This window comes from Stegostoma tigrinum, chromosome 5 (genome assembly GCF_030684315.1).
Source record: "Stegostoma tigrinum isolate sSteTig4 chromosome 5, sSteTig4.hap1, whole genome shotgun sequence".
Taxonomy (NCBI): domain Eukaryota; kingdom Metazoa; phylum Chordata; class Chondrichthyes; order Orectolobiformes; family Stegostomatidae; genus Stegostoma; species Stegostoma tigrinum.
This window is the reverse complement of record NC_081358.1, coordinates 116,000,115-116,021,925: the sequence shown is the minus strand read 5'-3', so window position 1 is coordinate 116,021,925 and position 21,811 is coordinate 116,000,115. Positions and strand designations below refer to the sequence as shown.

Below are 21,811 nucleotides of genomic sequence, written 5' to 3'. Positions count from 1 at the left end.
TTGAGCAAGTAAAATATTACACATATTTAGTCTAGCATCGCCAACTATAGATAGAAAATTGTTTTTTTTTGTTGTCTGTGGCTGCATTTGAGTCTTTGCCACGTCAGGCATGCCAGGGGTATATAGTTGTACAATTGCAATTAAACATTAATTTACAAATTAATCTGCTATTCAGTTATGTGTAGCCATTATGATATCTTCTCAATGCGTTATACCTCACTATTCACAATCAAGTCATGGAGGAATTTTAAAAATATTTGTTTCGAGGCCCTGAGAAATTTGAGTGCTGAGTACTTTTCTCAAGAGCAAGTATTTCTACTTCATCCATATTCAAATTATATGCCATCTATCAGGTTTGCATTGATTCTGTAAATGAGAATCATGGCATAGTGCCATTTTTTTGCCTTTTCCTTACACTCTTCCATATTGTTTCTATTTAAATAATCCTCTAATGCTATCGTGAATGTTTCATTTGAACTCATTTCCACCACAATTCCAGGCTGTGCACTCCTTTGCCTTCTTTCTTTGAAGAACAACAATCCCAACCTTTCAATCTACGGTAAATAGTAAGATTTCTCATCATTTGGAACCATGGTTGTAAATTTCTCCTGCACTTTCCAGTGTGATCACATCCGTATTACAGTGTGGCACCATATTCCATTGATGTCTGTTAAGTGTTAGCATCATCTCCTTGTTTTTGTATTGTGTGCCCCTATTAATATAGTGCAGGACACTTAATGTTTTATTAACTGCTTTCCATTGCCTTGCTACTTTCAATGATCTGTGCACATTGACAGGCAGGTTGCTGTAAAATGTACCATCTTTAGAATTGTACCCTTGTTTTATATTGTCTTTCCATGTTGATCCTACCAAAATGCATCACCTCACACTCTGTGCATTGAATTTCATCTGCCAATATCCACCAACTCAATCAACCTATTACCTTTTGAAGTTCTACACTGTCTGGTTCATAGTTTAAAATGCTTTCAAGTTTGGTATCATCTGCACACTTTGAAATTATTGCCTGCAGACCAAGATCATTAATAATCAGGAAAAACGAAGGTCCTAATACCAACCTCTGAGAAACTCCACTATAAACTTCCTCCAGTCTGAAAAATATCTTTGGACCATTATTCTCTGTTTCCTGTCATTCAGCCCATTTTGTATCCAAGTTGTTGGTATCTTTGTTATACTATGATCTATAAAATTCACTCTCAAGTATGTTGTGTGGCATTTTATCAAATGCCTTCTGGAAGTCCATATAGACCACATCAACATCATTACCCACATCTACACTTTCTGTTACCTTTTCGGAAATCTCCAAACAAGTTAGTTAATTATGATTTCCACTTTAGAATACTGTGTTGACTTTTCCTAAACAACAGAACTTTCTATCCATGTGACTACTAATTCTGTCCCGAATGGCTGTTGCTGTAAGTTCCTCCAGCACTGAAGTAAATGAACCGGCCCGTGATCGGCTGGACTTAGCTTACAACTTTTCTTGAATAAGTTCATATTTATTTACAATCTTCCAGTTTTCTGACACCTTCCCTGTGTCTGAAAAGACTGAAGAATTAACAGCTTCCCCTTTCATTGTCTACAGTATTCTTGGATGCACCTCACATGGTTTTGGTGCCTTGTCAACTTTAAATACCAACAGTCTGTCCAACATCACTTCCTTTTCAAGTTTGAACACATCTATTAACAGAGTTTCCTCCTTTGTGACCATGGGCTGGGTAGTATCCATGCTTCTGTCTCCACTTGTAAATTCCCATTTTAGCCCCAAGTATCAGAGTAAAAATTCTCTGAACTCCCTCTGATGTATTTAAATCATTTTTAAGTTAAGGATACCAAAATTGTGCATAGTACTACAGATGAGGCCTTACCATTACCTTATACAAATTTAACAAAAAAAAAACACTATTTTCACATTTTTATTTCTATATTTTTCTATTTTTTTTACCTAAGAATGTGTACTGAAGAATCTATACCTCGGTACCTTTGTGCCTACGACGGTTGGAAGGTTAGTTTTCAGAGGTTTCGTCACCATTCTAGGTAACATCATCAGTGAGCCTAACCCTAACCCTAACCCTAACCCAAGGAAACCTAAACAGATAAATAGAAAGCGGGACATAACACCAGCGCTTCATCGGAGGCCCACTGATGATGTTACCTAGAATGGTGACGAAACATCTGAAAACTAACCTTCCAGCTCAGCGAGCAAACTCACATCCAGATTCTTACGTGTTTTTGAAACAGCGCTGATCCAGGCAAGTCAAGAGTATTCCATCACTCTCCTTGCTTGTGCCTTGCAGATGCTTGGCAGGCTTTGGGCAGCCAGAAGGTGAGCTACTATCCTCAGGATTCCAAATGTCTGACCTTTTCCTGTAGCTGCAATGTGAATATGGCTGGCTCTGTTAATTTTTCAGTCAATGTTAGCACCCATAATTTGACACGGGGGTAGCCTATTGACTTCAATTTTCCCATGACTCTTTATGCCTCTCTCCTTCAGCTGCTGCCTTGATATTGTGGGTGGCCATTCTTACTTCATCACTCAAATTCAGCTATTTTTCCCATATTTAAACAAAGGCTTTAATGGCCTTGGCAGAACCTGAGCTGTGCGTTACCCCCAATATTATTATGCAGTGAGCACTTCTTGAATTATTTTTGAAACAGTGCCACACAACAGACTTGTGAGGAATGTTATAGGTAATGTTATCAAATGGAAAGTAGCAACATGGTTATAAAATTTGCTAAGTCATAAAAAGAGAGTAAAGGTCAATAGAGATAGTAAGAACTGCAGATGCTGGAGTCAGAGATAACACAGCGTGGAGCTGGAGGAGCAACAGGCTGGGCAGCATCAGAGGAGCAGTAAAGTTAACGTTTCGGGTCAGGACCCTTCTTCAGAAATGCTTTAACGTCCAGGAAAGAGAAGGAGTTATCGAAGATGGCCCAGATGAATTTGAGGTTGGGGTGAAAGGTGTTGGCAAAGTTGATGAACTATTCAAGCTCCTCGTGGGTGTATGAGGCAGCACCGATATAGTCATCCATGTATCCTAAGAAGAGACAGGTATAGCTTGGGCCCATGTGGGTCCCCATGGCTATTACTTTAGTCTCTAGGAAGTGGGAGGAATTAAAGGAGAAGTTATTAAGGGTAAGGGCATGTTCACTCAAGCAGATGAGAGTGTCGGTGGAAGGGGACTGGTTGGGCCTGCGGGAGAGGAAGAAGTGGAGGGCTTCTAGGCCATCCACGTGGGGAATGCAAGTGTACAGTGATTGGATGTTCACAGTGAAGATGAGGAATTAGGGGCCAGTGAATTGGAAGTCTTGGAGGAAGTGGAGGGTGTGGGTGTCCCGGACATAGGTGGAGAGTTCCTGGACCCGGGGGAGAAAACAGAGTCAACTTATGTGGAGATATTTTCAGTGGGGCAGGAGCAGGCAGAGACAATGGGCCGGCTGGAGCAGTCAGGTTTGTGGATTTTGGGAAGGAGATAGAAATGGATGGTGTGGGATTGGGGAATGACAAGGTTGGAGGCTGTGGTTGGAGGTCACCACAGGTTATGAGGTTGTGAATGGTTTGAGAGATGATGTTTTGGTGGTCAGGGGTGGAGTCATGATTGAGGAGGCGGTAGGAGGAGGTATCAGAGAGTTGGTGCCTGACCTCGGCTGTGTAAAGGTCAGTGTGCCATTACCACTACTGTGCCTCCCTTAGCTGTAGTTTAAGGCCCAGGAAGGAGACGGAGGTATCAGAGATGGTCTAGGTGAATTTGAGGTTGGGGTGAAAGGTGTTAGTAAAGTTGATGAACTGTTCAAGCTCCTCGTGGGAGCATGAGGCAGCACCGATAGTCATCGATGTAGCAGAAGAAGATGTATGGAATAGTGCCAGTGTAGCAGCGGAAGAGGGACTGTTATATGTATCCTATGAAGAGGTAGGCATAGCTTGGACCCATGTGAGTTCCCAAGGCTTCCCTCAACAGATATCAATAGATATTTTTCCGGCTGGAGGAAGGTTTGTAGTGGAGATCGCCACTGGAGCCCTTGCTTTTCCAGATATGTATTGATGAACTGGATCTTGGTGTGCAGGGGACAGTTACAAAGTTTGCAGGTGACTCAAAACTTGGAAGAATTGTAACCTATGAGGAGGGCAGCAGGACACTGACTAGTTGGTAGATTGGGTGGATGTGGCAAATGAGGTTCAATGCAAAGAAGTGTGAGGTGGTGTACTCTGGAAAGAACAATGAAAGACAATATAAAATAAGGACTGCAATGCAAAGAAAGCTTGGCAGATGGGATGTAATGTGGGAAAATGTGAGGTTATGTATATTGACAGGAAGAACAGCAAAGAAGAATATTATTTAATTGAAGAAACAATGTAGAAAGCTGCAGCATAGAGATTTGAGACTCCTTATGTATGACTCATAAAAAGCTGGCATTCAAATTCCATGGGTAACAGGGAAGGCAATCCATTTATCTTGAAATAAAAGTAGGATAGAATACAAAGGACTAGAATAGTTTTAGAATATCTGCAATATAGGAAACAACTTTGGGGCCCTTATCTAAGGAAGGATAAGCTGGCATTGGAGGCAGTCCAGAGGTCGTTCACTAGACTGATATTAGGTTTGGAGGGACAGTCTTATGAGGAGAGGTCAAGTAGGTTCGGTCTATATGTATTAGAATTTAGAATCATGAGAGACAACCAAGCTGAAACATGCAAAATTCTTACAAGAATTGGCAGGATAGATATAAAATGTTGTTTTCCCTTGTATGTGAGTCTCAGATCAGAGGACATAATCTCAGAATAAAAAGTTGCACGTATAAGGCACAGATGAGCAGGAATTTGGGTCATTAAGTATATTCATGATTGAGATAGACAGATATTTAATTGGAAGGGGAATTATGTGTTCTAGAGAAAAGACTGAGGAATACCAGTTCAGCCATGACCTAATTGAATGGTGAGACGGGTGGTTAGACTAAATAACCTACTTCTTCTGCTCCTTCTATATTTTATGGGCTGAAGAAGGTGTGGAAGCAGAGGAACATGGGTATGTATGTTCACAGATCATTGAAGGTGGCAGGACAGATAGAGAAGTTAATAAAGCATATAGCTTATTAATAGGGGCATAGAGTGCATGAACAAGGAGGTGATGTCGGACTTGTATAAAATCTCATCTGGAATATTGTGTACAGTTGTGGGCATCACATTATGGGAAAAAGGTAAATGCATTTGAGAGAATACAGAAGTGATTTATGAGAATGGTTCCTAGAAGAGAAACTTCCATTATATTATAACAACATAAGAACTGGAGCAGGAGTAGACAATTCAGCCTCTTAACTCAGCTCTACTATTTATTATGATCATGGCTAATCTAATATTGAACCCAACTCCACTTTCCCGCCCACTCCCCCTTACCTTTTTACCCGTTACTAAATAAAAACCTGCTCTATCTCTTTAAACGTATTCAGTATCCCTGCATCCATTGCAATCTGGGGTATTAAATTCCACGGATTCAAAACTCTTTGAGAGAAGTCATACCTCTTAATCTCTCATTCTAGATTGCCCCACAAGTGGAACAACTGCTGTACATCAACTTTATCAATCCCCTTTAGCGTCTTACACATTTCAATTAAACATCCTCTCATTGTTCTAAACTCAAATGAGAACAGGCCCAAATTTCTCAATCTCTCCTAATAAGTCAAACCTTACATTCTGGAATTAATCTAGTAAACCTGCTCTGAACTGTCTGTAGTTCTGAGGAAAGATTAAAGAAGTTGGAAGTTTTCTCCTTAGCAAAAAGAAGGCTGAAAGGATATTTGACTGAGGTTTTCAAAGCCATGAGTGGGTTGGATAGAGTAAAGAGGGAGGAGCTATTCCTGCTCCAAAACGAGTAAAAGTGGTAAGATATAGATTTAAAATAATATGCAAAAGAAGAAAGGATAATGTGAGAAAAATCTTTTACGCACAGTTTACTAAGGTCTGGAATGCCCTGCCTGGAAATGTGTTGGAAGCAGATGCAATTGAGGCATTAAAAGGCCAGTAGATGGTTATTTGGTTAAAAATACTCTGCAAGGATTTGGAGAAACAGCTGGAGATTACCACAAGGGATGCTTTTTTGTAAAGCCAGCAAAGGTATGATAGGCTAAATGGCCACCTCCTGCACAATGATGATTCTGTCATAGATTATTAGAGCCATACAGCGTGGAAACAGAGCCTTAGGTCCAACCAGTCCACACCAATCATATTCCCTATCTAAATCAGCCCTACCTGCGTGAGCTTGGCCCATATCCCTCCAAACCTTTCCTCTTCATGAACTTACCCAAATGTCTTTTAAACATTGTAACTGTGCCTGCATCCTCCACTTTCTATGGCAGTTCATTCGATACACAAACCACTCTCTGTAGACCAGGGTTGGCTCTCATGTCCTTTTTAAATTTTTCTCCTCTTGCGTTAAGCATATGCCCCTTAGTTTTGAACTCCCCCATCCTAGGAAAGGACCCTTGTCATTCATCTTATCTATGCATCTCATGATTTTATAAACGTCAACAAGATCATCCGTCAGCCTGCTATGCTCCAGTGAAAAAATGATGTGCAGGTGCCAGTGTTGTCTGGGCTGGACAACGTCAGAAATCACACAACACCAAGTTATAGTACAACAGGTTTATTTGAAAACGCAAGTTTTTGGATCCTCAGTCCTCCTTCACGTGTTAGTGAGAGAGGTGGTATCAGACACAGAATTTGCAAGTAAAAGATCAAAGGTTTACACCATTGACGAGGATGCACAAAACAAACGTAAGATGCTCTTTAACCTTTAATCAGTTAGTAAGTTTTAATTGATTATTATGTATATGTAAATCCCCGAATTCCTTTCAAGTCATGGCCCCCGAGAGAACTAAAGGTTTTATCAGTGTAAAGAAGACGTGATATTTTAGGTCAGACAATGCAGGTTAGGTGTGTGACCTTGCTTAGAATCTGTTGGTTTTAGTTTGGAGTCAGACTGGTCTTATTTCTAAAGTAGAAATTTATAAAATGCCACCTTGACTGACTGTCTATAAATTGTGTGCCTTTTGAACAAAATAAAATGTAGCTGTAAATACAAATTCACCCTAAAGTGAAAAAAGTCCCGGCCTTTCCAGTCTATTTTTATATCTCAAACTCTCACTTCCTAGCAACAGCCTGGGAAATCTTTTCTGAACACTCTTCAGTTTAATAATATCCTTCCCGTAACAAGATAACCAGAACTGCACATCGCACTCCAGAAGAGGCCTCACCAATGTACTGTACAACCTCTACATCATGTCCCAACTCGTACACTCAAAGGTCTGAGCAATGATTACCCTGTCTAACTGTGATGCAAACTTTGCTGATCATTGACAGTAGACTTATGGAGTGGTAATTAGCTGATTTGCATTTGTGTTTGCGCTGAGAGGAGGATGCACCTAAGCGGTGGTACTGAATACAGATGTACTGAAACAACTTGGTTCAGAGGTGAAATTCTAGTGTTCAGAATTACAATGGGAATATTGTCAGAATGTGTAGTACTAAATAGTAGTTTTATCAATTTGTCAACCAAGCCACTAATGGGCTGATTGGCCTCATATGTTGCAGGATTCTGTGAATCTCTGATTACAAAATTGTTGCATAAGTCTCTTAAGAATGCTGCGCTGCTACCTTCATATGTAGTTGCACAGAGGAAGCATGGTTGTATGACTGTTATCATCATGCAAACAATGCGAAGTTCAGGTTTAATATTTGTTTTAGCGACATTCCAAATTTATTTTATCATTGGTTCTGATGTTCTAATAAACCCTATATATTCACACATCACTATTGGTCTAATTGAATGAGTAAAGAAACAATATTCAACCTCTTTATAACGGATGGATGGAATTTGTTTTTGAGTTTTTAGTCAGTTCTTCACAAAAGTGATACACCACATCTACTGTGATGTTTATTTAAAAATTCCACAATGCCTTGCAGTATATTGGAATATTAGGCCAATTAGAGACATATCATGCTTTTGTCTGAGCATGAACATATGCCCTGTCTTCACTCCTAAAGTACTGAATAATGCAGAGATCATTTATTAAATCATTATAGAACCAGAGTCCGTGACAAATAGCCTTAAGGTGCATCATGTTAAAGTATTAAAATTTTATACTAACATTATTAGCCTCATGTACCATCTAAAACAAACATTACTTCATCCCCAATGAATGTAATCATGTGTTGTACATGGCATTTGGGCTACTTTTACACACAGTCTTCTTATTAAACAGAAACAAATAGCCTTTGTTAGTGTTGGTGACTAATGAAGTGCTTTTATAAGTATGTACAGCTACTCTTTGACATACTTCCTGGGCTGGATTTTCTCATTTTCAAAGTTCTAACATCTTACACATTTTTTCATGCCAAACACAATATCTCTGTGACATTCAACACTTTGAACTGGTTTTATGAATTGCTTTTGGCTTTCGGCAACATCTTCCACTTTTAAACCAAATTACTGATGCTCACTTCTGCTGGACACTTTAAAATTGAAGTTACTTGTTAGATGGGCTGAATTGTAAGTAGTTGAAGATTTTGAGATGCTGCTTCAAATTTTACTTTCACTGGATAGAAATTCAGATTTGTATCTAGTTGACGCCTTAGATAGGGTGGACAGTGAGAGATTTTTTTCCCCAGGATGACGACTTCAGCTTGTGCAAGGGGACATAGCTACAAATTGAGGGGTCATAGATTTAAGACAGATGTCAGAGGCAGAGTCGGTGGGCTTGAAATGGACATCAGTTTGTAGGTGGTTGCCTGAGATGGAGACAGAAAGGTATTGGAAGGTAAGGGATGTGTTGGAGATGGTCCAGGTGAACTTAAGGTTGGGGTGGAAGGTGTAGGTGAAATGGATGAACTGTTCGAGCTCCTCTTGGGAGCAAGAGGTGGCGCTGATACAGTCATCAATGTAATGGAGGAAGAGGTGGGGTTTCGGGCCAGTGTGGATGTGAAAGAGGGACTGTTCCACATAACCTACAAAGAGGCAGGCGTAGCTTGGGGAGAAACAGACAGAAACTGGGGAATATGTAATAGGGAGCAAAAAAATGGCTGATGAACTGAATACATACTTTGGTTCTGTCTTCACAGAAAAGGACACAAATCAGATACCAGAATTGTTGGAAGATGCAGTGTTTAGTGAGAGGGAAGAGCTGAGATACATCAATATTAGTTGAAAAATGGCACTGGGAAAATTGCTGGGATTAAAGACAGATAAATCCCCAGGGCCTGATAATCAACATCCAGAGCACTTAAGGAAGAAGCTCTAGAGATAGTGGATGCTTTGGTGGTCATCTTCCAGGATTCTCTTGACTGTGGAACACTCCTTGCACATTGGAGGGTAGCCAGTGTCACTCCAAAATTCAAAAAAGTGGTTAGAGAAAACAGGGAATTATAGACTGGTGAGCCTAACTTTGGTAGTGGGGAAAATTCTCAAATCCATTGTCACGGATTTTATAGCAGCGCATTTGCAAAGCAGTGGAAGGATCAGACAGAGTCAGTATAGATTTATGAAGGGGAATTAATGCTTGACAAAACTGTTGGAATTTTATGAAGATGTAACGAGGAGAGTTGACCGGGGTGCCAGTTGATGCAGTATACTTGGACTTTCAGAAAGCATTTGACAAAGTCCCACATAAGAGATTAATGAGCCAGATTAAAGCACTTGGGATTGGAGATGTGTATTGAGATGGATAGGAAACTGCTTGGCAGAAAGGAAACAAAGAGTAGGACTTAATGGGTCCTTCTCAAATTGGCAGACTGTAACTAGTGGGGTGTTGCAGGAACCAGTGCTGGGACCCTAGCTATTCACAATATGTATTAATTATTTGGATGAGGGAACAAAATGGTAGATACAGTATAATTTGCATAAATGTGAGGTTATTCACTTTGAATGCAAAAACAAGAAGGTAGATTACTACCTGAATGGCTGTAAATTGGGAGAGGGGGAGTGTGCAGTGGGACCTGGCTATCCTTGTTCACCAGTCGCTGAAGGTAAGCATGCACATGCAGCAGACAGTAAAGAAGGCAAATGGTATGGCCTTCATTGCAAGATGTTTGGAGTACGGGAGCAGAGATGTGTTGTTACAGTTTTACAGGGTTTTGGTGAGACCACACCTGGAATATTGTGTGCAGTTCTGGTCTCCTTTTCTGAGGAAAGATGCTGTTGTTCTTGAGGGAGTGCAGTGAAGATTTACCAGGCAGATTCCTGGGATGATGGGTCTGATACATGAGGAGAGATTAACTAGGTTGGGATTGTTTTTTGCGATGAATGAATGGGGTTATCATAGAGACTTATAAAATTATAACAAGACTGGACAGGGTAGATGCAGGGAGGACGTTCCCAATGGTGACTGTGTCCAGAGCCAGGGGTCACAGTAGGAGGATTTGGGGTAGACCATTTCGGACAGAAATGAGGAGACATTTCTTCACCCAAAGAGTGGTTAGCCAATGGAATTCATTACCACAGGAAGCAGTGATGCCAAAACATTTAATGTATGCAATGGTTATGGGGAGAAGAGAGAGATAATGGGAACTGCAGATGCTAGAGAATCCGAGATAACAAAGTGAGGAGCTGGATGAACACAGCAGGCAAAACAGCTTCATAGGAGCACAAAAGCTGATGTTTCGGGCCTAGACCCTTCATCAGAAAAGGGGGAGAGGGAGAGGATTCTCAAATAAATAGGGAGGGGGGTGGGAAGAGGTGCAGTGGGAGAGAGATCCCTTGAGGTTTGTCTGGAGGGAGGAGGGTAACTTCTTCAGGTTGGGCATCCCTGGAAGAGGCTTCGCAGTGAGGTTAAAATTGTATCAGAGATGATGGGAACTGCAGATGCTGGAGAATCCAAGATAACAAAATGCGGAGCTGGATGAACACAGCTGGCCAAGCGGCATCTTAGGAGCACAAAATCTGACGAATTGGGCCTAGACCCTTCATCAGAAAAGGGGGAGGGGGAGAGGGCTCTGAAACAAATAGGGAGAGAGGGGGAGGAGTTGCAGTGGGAGAGAGATCCCCTGAGGTTTGTCCAGAGGGAGGAGGGTAACTTCTTCAGGTTAGGCATTCCTGGAAGAGGCTTCACAGTGAGGTTAAAATTGTATCAGAGATAATGGGAGATAATCAGAGATATGGGGAGAAAGCAGGATTAGGCTTTTGAGTTGGACGATTAGCCATGATTGTGAAGAATAGCAGAGAAGGTTTGAAGGGCCAAATAGACACCTCCTGCTCCTATTTTCTATATTTCTATGTTTTCCTGCTTTTTGTGCTTCCAACTCATTCACTGTGGACACTTCGCCATCTCTCTTGCTCTTATATCACCGCAAGCTGCTCCTTTATCCACTTCCCGCATACTCAATCCCTCTCTTCATCATGTTGAATAAAGAATTGACCTGTTTTAACTGGTTCTGGACTGTTGTGACACAGCGTCTGCAGATTGCTTGCGCTTGACCTGCAAGACTGGACACGTATCTTAGACTCTGGAAGTATCAAGGTGATCATGGCCAACCCTGTGAACTGGAATTGGATGAGTCCCTTGACCACATGGCCATCTACTTGAATCACATGAAATGTGTTTGATGCATAAGCTGCTGGCAAAAGCTGCAGCTGTGTTGTAGATCTAATGTAGAGCTGTACAGTGACATTACCTCCCACTTGACTGTTCAGTTACCTACTCTGTGCAGTGGAATTCTACCTCGACAGCATTCTCTTCCCATTTGTTCCAGGCATTCCTCACCTACATTCGTGATGCAATCCATGCTCTCCACCTCTCCTAGTTCCTTGGTCCCCAGCGCTTCATCTTTACTATGGACGTGCAATCCCTACACTCATCCATAACCCACAAGGACAGCCTGCAGGGCCTCAGTTTATTCTTCTCCAACAGACCCATCCAGTTCCCCACACCAATACCCTTCTCCACCTTGCCAAACTAATCCTCAACCTCTAACTTTTCCTTCAACGCTCCCCACTTTCTCCAAATCCAGGGGGTGGCCATGGGCTCTTACACGAGCCCCAACTATTCCTGCCTCTTTGTCATTTAAGTCAAACAGTCCTTCTTCAGTGCATACACTGGTACTGTTCCCCAACTCTTCCACCGTTACATCGATGATTGCATCGGTGCTGCATCCTGCACTCAGGTTGAACTGGAGCAGTTCATCGACTTCACTAACAACTTCCACCCCACTCTCAAATTCACTGGTCTATCTCGGACACCTCCCTCCCCTTTCCGGACCCCTCCATTTCCACTTCTGGTGGAAGCTTATGAACCGACATTTATTCTAAACTGACAGACTCGCAATAACTACCTGGGCTACTCCTCATACCACCCTGTATCCTGCAAAGACTTCATACCACTTCCTCTGCCTCTGTTGCATTTGCTCTGATGATGAGGCGTCCACACCCACGCATCCTAGATGTCCTCCTTTTTCAAACAACATTCTTTTGCCCCTCTGTCATCCAGACAGCCCTCCATTCCCTCCACAGCAACATGCCCACCCAGTTTGGAAAATCCCCAGTTGTGACCTTTTTTTATATTTTATTATTTTTGCACTGAATGCAGAAGTGGCTGGCAAAACCAGCATTTATTACCCACCATAACAGCCCAGAGGAAAGTAAAGGGTTAACCACATTGCTGTGAATCTGGAGTCACAAATAGGCCAGACCAGGGAAGAATGCAGATTTTCTTCTCAAAAGAACAGTAGTCAAACAGATGGATTTCTATAGCAATCAACAGTGTTTATTTTTATTAACCTCTTTTTTCTAATAAACGTATTCACAGATGTTATTCTCACCTCTGAAGCAGGTGGGACTTGAACCAGGATCTGCCAGTCCAAGGATAGGGATATGATCACCATTGGTCTAGCTTTATATTCCAGACTTTTTAAATTGAATTCAATTTCACCATCTGTCATGGTGATATGCAAACCCATGTCTCCAGACATTAACCTGGAGTTATGGCTTAATAGTGCAGTGCCAATACCATAATTCCCCACAGCCTCCCCTAATCTGATTAAGAGAAAATAATTGATGAAGCAGCGGAAAGTGGTTTTGCCTGCAACCACTATCCTTTGGAAGTTGAGTTCTTGTAGCACAGTGTTAATGTGCCTATCTCTCAGCAAGGATGTCTAGGCTCAAGTATCACTTACTCCAGAGGTGTGTATTAACACCTCTGAAAAGGGTGATTATAAAATATATACGTTTTGGAATTTGGGTGCTTGTGGCGCAGTTGTAGTTTCTTTACCTCTGATCAAGAAAGCTCAATTTGAAATCCTCCCTACTCCCAAGAAATATAACAATAGGTTGATTAGGAAAATATCTGCCTAATTGGAAGTAACCACAAAGTAGAAAAGGAGTTTTGAAATTGGCCTTGAAGTGATACATACCCTGAAGAACCAGAGTGGTACAGTGGTGGTGATGTGATATCAGACCACTTGGTCCAGGTTCAAGCCTCACCTGGTACAAAAGTATGTCACAATGTCTTTGAGCAGGTTCACACAAAAAATCCCTGTGGAACTCCTGTACAGAAGGTTTGGAACTTAGATGATTGATCTCCAACAATGACAATCTTGATTTTTTTGTGACAAGTAAGATAATAACCAGTGGAGATATTGCTTTCTAATTCCCATTGGCAATATTTTTGGTCAGGCTCATTGATACTTGGTCAAATGCAACTTTAGTGTCAAAGGCAGTCATTCTCACCTCATCTCTGGAAATCAGCTGTTTTGTCCATTTTAAACCAAGACATCTTTGATGTTAAGAGGACAGTGATCCTAGCAAAACCTAATCAGAGTGTTTGTCGACAAATTATTGATAGCAGTATTGATGACATCTTCCATTGCATTATTAATCACTGGAGCAGATAAATGGGATGGTAATTGGCCACATTTGATATGTTCTGCTTTTTATATATTGACCATATGTTGGCAATTTTTCACACTTCTGGATAGATGCCAGTGTTGTAGCTGCACTAGAACAGCTTGTCATGTGACCCAAAAAGCTCTGGAGCACAAATCTTTGGTGCTGTTGCTGAAATGTTGTTGTGTTCCGTAGCCTTTGCAGCATCGACTATGCAGTTGTCACTCTTACAGACACTATCAAGGACAGATGCAGGCAAATTGGTTTGGATGAAGTCAAGTATACTTTTTGCTTTTTGTTGTTTCCTCACCATCTGCTGCAGCTTCAGTTTGGCAGAAACAAAGTCCATCACACAGAATAAATTCTGTGCCCTTGCCACCCTCAGAGCTTCCTCCAAGTGTGTTCAACAAGGTGGAGTACTGATTCATCAGCCAAGGGAAAGCGGATTTTAGCGATCTAAAGAAGGGTTCCTTTCCCATGTTAAAAAAACCAACCACAGTCCCCTTTGACTGGCTATTAATACACCCATAATTATTCAATTTTCAATTCAAATTTTAGGGATTCAGGATAACATAGTAACGTATGTAAGGACAAAATGTATCTCCCTTTAAGGTATGGGAGAGGTCAATCTGTAGGTCACTTTTTTCTCCTGTAAGCATTTGTTATAAAATCAACAGCTGAAAAGCCTGTAGTTTGCATAAAGAAGTTAAGTTTAGATCTAGCTCAAAAGCACAAAAGTAAAGCTGAGGCAGGTCAGGGGTGCCAATGTGAGTGAAAACTTGGATTTCCAACTGTAAATTAATATTGTGACAGGAAACAAAAGCAACTGCTTTTCAAGATGATTACTGTTAAAAAAGAAGCTATTCAGTAATTGTGTGATGTGAGTAGCTTGGGTTGTAACTTCCAATTTTCCTTTTCTTTTGATTAATTGCTGTGCCTTGCTTTAGGACTTTGACCACCCAGTTAGGTCACAAGTTCAGCTCATGGTATAGAACAGACTGAATGCCCATCTTAGATAACAAGGTATAGAGCTGGATGAACACAGCAAGCCAAACAGCATCTTAGGAGCATAAAATGTGAGGCTGGATGAACACAACAGGCCAAGCAGCATCTCAGGAGCACAAAAGCTGACGTTTCGGGCCTAGACCCTTCATCAGAGAGCTGGCCTGCTGTGTTCATCCAGCCTCACATTTTATGATCTTGGATTCTCCAGCATCTGCAGTTCCCATTATCTCTGATACAGCATCTTAGGAGCAGGAAGGCTGACGTTTCGGGCCTAGACCCTTTGCTAGACAGGTTGTTTATTAATAATTAATAGATATTTGTAGATCAGTAACAGTGGATACAGTTTCATGTAATGTTTGTTCCTAAAACATAAGGATCATTTCAAATGGTGCAATGTATTGGGTGCCAGTATTGTAAAAAAGGTAAGATGGGCATTCAGAGATAATAGGAACTGCAGATGCTGGAGAATCTGTGATAATAAGGTGTAGAGCTGGATGAACACAGCAGGCCAAGCAGCATCATAGAAGCAGGAAGGCTGATGTTTTGGGCCTAGACCCTTCTTCAGAAATGCGGTCTACGTCCGAAATGTCAGCTTTCCTCCTCCTGTGATGCTGCTTGGCCTGCTGTGTTCATCCAGCTCTACATCTTGTTGTCTAGCAATTTTGTTATGATTATTTTATTTTATTCCTGAACAGATCAAGTATCTACAGAAGTGCACATGCAAAGTCTAGGAGAGCATTTTTCAGAGGTTTTACATGATGTGTAGATGCCAGTGTTGGACTGGGGTGGGCAAAGTCAGAAGTCACATGACACCAGGTAAGAGTTCAACAGGTTTGTTTAAAATCACAAGCTTTTGGCACACTGTTCCTTCACCACCTGACAGTGTGACTTCTGACAGAGTTTTCACAGGAAGATTAGAAATAACATTGCACAATATCTGGAATAGCGTGAAATTTATACGAAGTGCAAGACAAATTTCTGATGTATGATTTCAGTGTGAAAATTTGGTATTGCATAGTAAATCAGATCTGCCCATTTCATTTCCTTTTTCAGAGATATGTACAAAAATCATAGAACAGAATCCCTATAGTGTGGAAATAGGCCATTCAGCCCAAAGGCACCACAATGACTCTGTGAAGCAGATCCCACCCAGACTTGCACCCTACCCTGTCCACATAACCCTTTGCTTTCCGTCTTTGGACGCTATGGGCAATTTAGCATGGCCAGTGTACTTAACCTGCACATCTTTGGATAGTGGGAGAAAACTGATGTACCCTGGGAAAGCCCTCACAGCCATGCGGAAAATGTGCAAACTCCACACAGTCATCTGAGGCTGGAATTAAACTGATGTCCCTGGTACTGTGAGGCAGAAGTGCTAACCACTGAGCTACTGTACCACCCTGTACAATGGGTGTATGAAACAAATATTCAGCTTAAAATATATAGAAAACTTGGTTGTAGATCTTTTAAGCATGTACTTATTCTACACCTAAATTTTATCAATCCTTCTAACCCCTCTGTCAACCCTTGTTCCAAAAATCCATCTTGACCCATTACAATGACTACACCCCCAAGCTAAGGAGGCACGTGCACACATTTTCTGCAGTTACTTTAGTTCAAAACAGATGTAAACTAAGGTATTTGAAATACAGAAGACAAGCAGCAAGAAACAATCATTTTTCTAGTGTCTTATTGCAAATTTTAAGCTTTTTTAATACTCCCTCCTAACAGCAACAAATTTTAGTTTCTTGGAATGTATTTTTATCACTTTATTTTGATTCACATTTATAATTCAAAGTATTTTTTGATGTTCCTTGCAATAACTTGCTCCTATCTATACTGATCTACAGCTCTATGCTTAGCAGTGGGGTTAAGCTCCCTTTACTTTTACCATCCACCTCAGTGCCATTATACCTGAACTTGTGCTCAGCACAGCTGAGATCAGAAGCTGCTCTTTTGGGAAAGTATATAAAAAGTGGGTGCTAGGGGATAGGGGATGATGGAGTGAAACCAAATACAGGCTGTTGCACAATGAATGTAATATGTAACTCTTTTACAGACTAGGCAACACTCTAGACTCAAGGAAATCTCATCCAGACAGGACTGAGAGATGTGTGAACGATTGTGGATGACTCATACTATTTTTATTGCTGTGTTTGCTACAGAGAGGGCGAATGATCCCTTGTTAATATTTGACTACATTGCAGTGTAACACATATAGAAATGAATGCACATTTTTGGTGTGAAGAGCAATTTGTTTCCCTTTTAGTGAAAAAGGTGCGTCATCCCCCCAACTTCGCTAATTTTTTACAACTATGCTGAAAATTGTACATTTCCTTATCAGCATTCATAATGCATACATTAAAGTTTCTCCATTTATTTCAATGATTATACGTAAAAGGACAATATTTCTTGCATTCTTATGCTTGAAGACTGTGTAGAATATAATTCAATACAGTTTGTATCTCCACCTTTGGCATTACAGTCATTTTACATTTTAGTTTATCTTCACAATATGCTGTATACAGTTCTAAATTATGCACCTACGTTTATCAAGAAATGAAGCAAGATAAGTTACAAAGAAATAATACTGTTTAATTGGCCTTTTGCACTCTGGTCCTGATCTTTAATTGCTGCTTTATTTTTGAGTATGGCATCAGTTGAGAGGTAAAGCGTGCTGGGACATGAGTGCTCTCCCGATCAGTCATTATTAATAATTGAAAGAAGAATGTACATTCTTGTAGCATTTCTCTGCAATGCCATCGATAATCTACAAAGTCAGGAGTCACATGACACCAGGTTACAGTCCAACAGGCTTATTTGAAATCTCAAACTTTTGAAGCGCTGCTCCTCTGTCAGCACCTTCATCACCTGATGAAAGAGCAGCACTCCAAAAGCCTGTGATTTCAAATAAACCTGTGGGACTATAACCTGGTATTGTATAACTTCTGACTTTGTCCGCCCCAGTCCATCACCAGCACCTCCATATCAAGGATAACTTACAGCACATTATAGTTGATGAAGCAGTATTTATTTAAAGTGTAATTAATATTATGGAAGAAATGAGACTGACAGTTTGCGCAGAACTTCTACAAACAACAATGATAAAATGACCAGTTTATTTTAGTGCTTGTTGAAAGACTATTACAATGATTTAACAGAAGTATGTTTGCAATTAGCTATTTACGCCTGTTTGCAAGCATTTCGATGACATGATGCAGCCAATAGAAGCAACAGTCGGCTTCCTTTTTTTAAATTCATATAGATGTGTGCATCGCTGGCTAGTCAGTGTTTATTGCCTGTCCCCAGTCGTCCTTTAGAAAGTGGTGGTGAGCAATCCACTGCAGTCCAAATGATGTAGGTAGACCCACAATACCATAACAGAGAGAATTCCAGGATTTTGACCCAGTGACATTGAAGGAATGGGATGTATTTCCAAGTCAGGATGATGAGTGACTTGCAGAGAAACTTGCAAATGGTGGTGTAACCATGTACCTACTGCCATTGTCCTTCCAGCTGAAAGTGGTTGTGGGTTTGAAAGCTGTCTAAGGATCTTTGACAAATGTCTGCAGTGTGTCTTTTAGATAATACTGCTGCTACTGAGTGTCAGTAGTCAAGAGGGTGGATATCTGTGGATGTGGTGCTAATCAAGCTTGTTGCTTTGCCCTGGAAGGTATCAAGGCTCTTCAGTGTTGTTGGAGCTGGCATGAACATCCCCAAAGCTCCACATCGTTGTTTACAAATCTTTGTCATGCTGAGAAAAGGAGAGGGTGAAAACTAGCATGAAATATTGGAACAAATACCCATTTACTGAATCATTATGATCTGTCAGTGCTGTTTGCCTGAATGTTAAAAGAAGTTTCAACTTTAGTTAGAAAGACAAATGTCTGTGAATTCTGGAGAATTTGGAGGAAAGTATTTCCAGGAAAGAAACTCTCAATACTTAATAATTCCTTGAGTATAATTACTGTTAAGGTAAAAACATCTGATTCCAAGATTGTGCTGGTGTTAGATCTGGAGCTGTGAATTATTTTTGCAATTTTAAATCTCATGCCAAACTATCCTCAGTTGTAGTCTCCTACTGTTATCATCCTGCTACAAATAAAAAAGAGTGATAACTAGTGTTTACAAAATGAACGTACATTTTACTAAAGTGCTAAATTAATTTAAAAAGTCTTTATATTTACTTACAATACGTTTCTTTTTCTTCACAGTGTGAATGGGGCAGATGCTGGAAATATTATTAGACTTTTTGCTCCAGATGTTGGGATGTTTGTTGCTGGCTTGGCTACATGGCTTGTCTGTAAAAGTTTAGTTCAACAGCCACCATCAATGGATATGGCACAGTATAATCCAGAGTTCCAAAATGAAGAGCAGGTAAAACATTTTTTAAAAATTTTTGCCTTCCCTTTTAGAACAAATTAGGAACATTGTTTGTGAACCCAAAGGTTCACAAACTTAATGACTCTTTGTTAATTCAATGAACTTCTAAGCAAATGGTTCTGTTGCATTACAGTAAAGATATATGCTTCAAGCTGTTGTGGTATAATTTCCTAGTACTAATTTCCTAGTACTGTTAAACAAAATTTTAGGGTTTGAAAGGTTCACCTGAGGAGTTGTTCATTAAACACTGCCAAATTATGATGATGTGACACAAATTTGGGAGGGACAGAGGCTCTGCATCTTGAGGAAATGCCAGTAGGCTTACCACTAAGCTGCCCTTTGATTAATAACAATATATATCATACCTAATTTGTATCTTATTGCTATCATCTTGTTTAAGAGAAGAATCACCTCTAGTTAGACCTTAAAGGATTTCCCTGTAGTACACCAGACCAGTTGAATCCTTTAGACCCCAACCAATACAGACGACGATGGCCACAAACATGTCTGAAACATCTTTTACAAAGGTGACTGTGGTGAAGCTGTTTCATAGAACATTGGGAATAGTGGTGTGGATTTGATTTTATTTTGCATACAATGAATTCCAATGCACTTTGAAGAAATCTTCAGACTCAGCTTTATGAAGAGTAATTTGAGACCTGATTTGACAAGACAGAATCTGCAGACATTGGTTAAAAAAAAATTTCAGACTTGGTAAGGGACACAAAGAAGAAAATGTGCCCCAGAGTTATATGGAGCTGGAAAATTAGTCTCACTTGCAATTACAGATTGTGTTATGTGCCAATGAACGGTAGGAGCAACCTCAAGTTGAGGTATAGCCAGACAGCACTGGAGTCCTGAGTAAGGTTGAATTCCCTGGTCAACAAAAGGAAAATCTTTAAAAATGCAGTACACTTAGGTGACAAAAATGCCAGAGATAGATAGAGTCTTTACAGTATAGAGTGAGCATTGCTGCTATTGTGGGTAGGCACCACAAAGCACTGTGACGGTGTAGTGAACGGCCAGAGAAGTAATGTTGAAGCTATGTTACAGCACTGATAGCATCATAAAACCAGAATTAAAGTGGCATTGGGGCAGTTTAGAAGTCATGAAAGTCACAATCTAATGGAAGAAGAAAGTTAGGAGAGTACTGAGGCTGCCGAAGAAAATGGCAGATTCAGTATTTGAACTGCAGTAAAGGCAGGAAGAATTTATTAAAATCAGAGATGAGATTCATTCAGGTTTAAAAAAAATGGAAAGCACTAGGAAAATCTTGTCCTCATCCAGGCAAATGGGGAATTTTCCAACACACTCCTAATTTGTAGACGATGGATAGGCATTGGGGAGTCAGGAAGTGAGCTGAGGATTTCCAAAGATCTTTCATTGGTAGCCACAGAATTTATATGGTTGGTCCAGGCCAGTTTCTGGTTAATAGTGACCTCTGGATGTTGTCAGCAGTTGAATTTTGAATATTGTACAGAACATTTATCAGAAAAAGACCACAATGTTGCACATCTTGGAAAAAAATAATTCTTAAGAGGTAGAATTGCTTCCAAGTAAATACAAAGTAAAGCAGAAGCAGAATAACTAAATATGTTCACAAACATCCACTTCCTCCCCACCACTGACACTCAGTAGCAGCACTGTGTACCATCTACAAGATGCACTGCAAAACTTTATCAAAGATCCTTAGCATCTTCTAAACCTATCATCTCTACCATTTAGAAGAAGGGTAGAAGATACATGGAACACCACCACCTGCAAGTTTCCCTCAAGCAACTCACCATCCTGAATTGGAAATATGTCACTGTTCTTTCATGGTCGTTGGCTCAAAATCTTGGAATTGCCTTCTTAATGGTATTGTGGTCTGCCAACAGCATGTGGACTGCATGGGATCAAAAACACAGCTCAAATCCAACCTTCTTCGGGGTAACTTGGGATGGGCAATAAATGCTGGCCCAGTCAGCAATGCCCATGTCCCATGACTGAATAAAAAGGAAAGTTATCAGCCCCCATATGCAAGGTTCCATCGACTGTACACATGTCTTATTGAGAGTGCGGTCTTTTAATACTGCAGAATTCATGACTTAGGAGGTGTTCTATTTCACTAAAGTACATGTGATCTGTGTTCACTGTTACCATTTCCTGGAGGACTACAACTGTTACCCTGACAACTGCAGATCTCCTGTGCCCTACACCTACTCTCTTGAACCACTGTGTTTGAGGTGCTTTAATAGGATAGTTACCCGGGTCAGGGATGCTCAATGGGACCATGGCTAATGAGATCTTTGCGCAATCCCTTGACCAATCTCCTAGTGCAGATATAATGCTGCCCATGCATAGATCAGGTCTGACGTGGAGCAGATGATGGGGCCGCTGAAAATGTGTTATTGCTGTTTAGACTGGTTTGGGTGCTTTCCACTGTAGTCCGGAGAGTTTGTGCACGTGATATCACATTTGATGCAAACAATGAAATGATTTGCTAAATGCTGAGGGAATGGGGGAATGGGAGCTGATCTGCTGGATGCTGAGGAGTGGAG

At 40.7% G+C, this 21,811-nt stretch overlaps 1 protein-coding gene across 4 annotated transcripts in view; it reads left to right on the top strand.

Annotated features, from left to right (window-relative positions):
- The window catches only part of LOC125451988 (piezo-type mechanosensitive ion channel component 2-like), a 645,421-nt gene that overhangs the window by 311,535 nt on the left and 312,075 nt on the right, over positions 1-21,811 (top strand). For all 4 annotated transcript variants that reach the window (XM_059646233.1, XM_048529830.2, XM_048529829.2 and 1 more), the window contains exon 5: positions 19,103-19,265. In XM_059646233.1, coding sequence (XP_059502216.1) covers positions 19,103-19,265 — 163 coding nt within the window. The remainder of the gene's footprint in view (positions 1-19,102; positions 19,266-21,811) is intronic.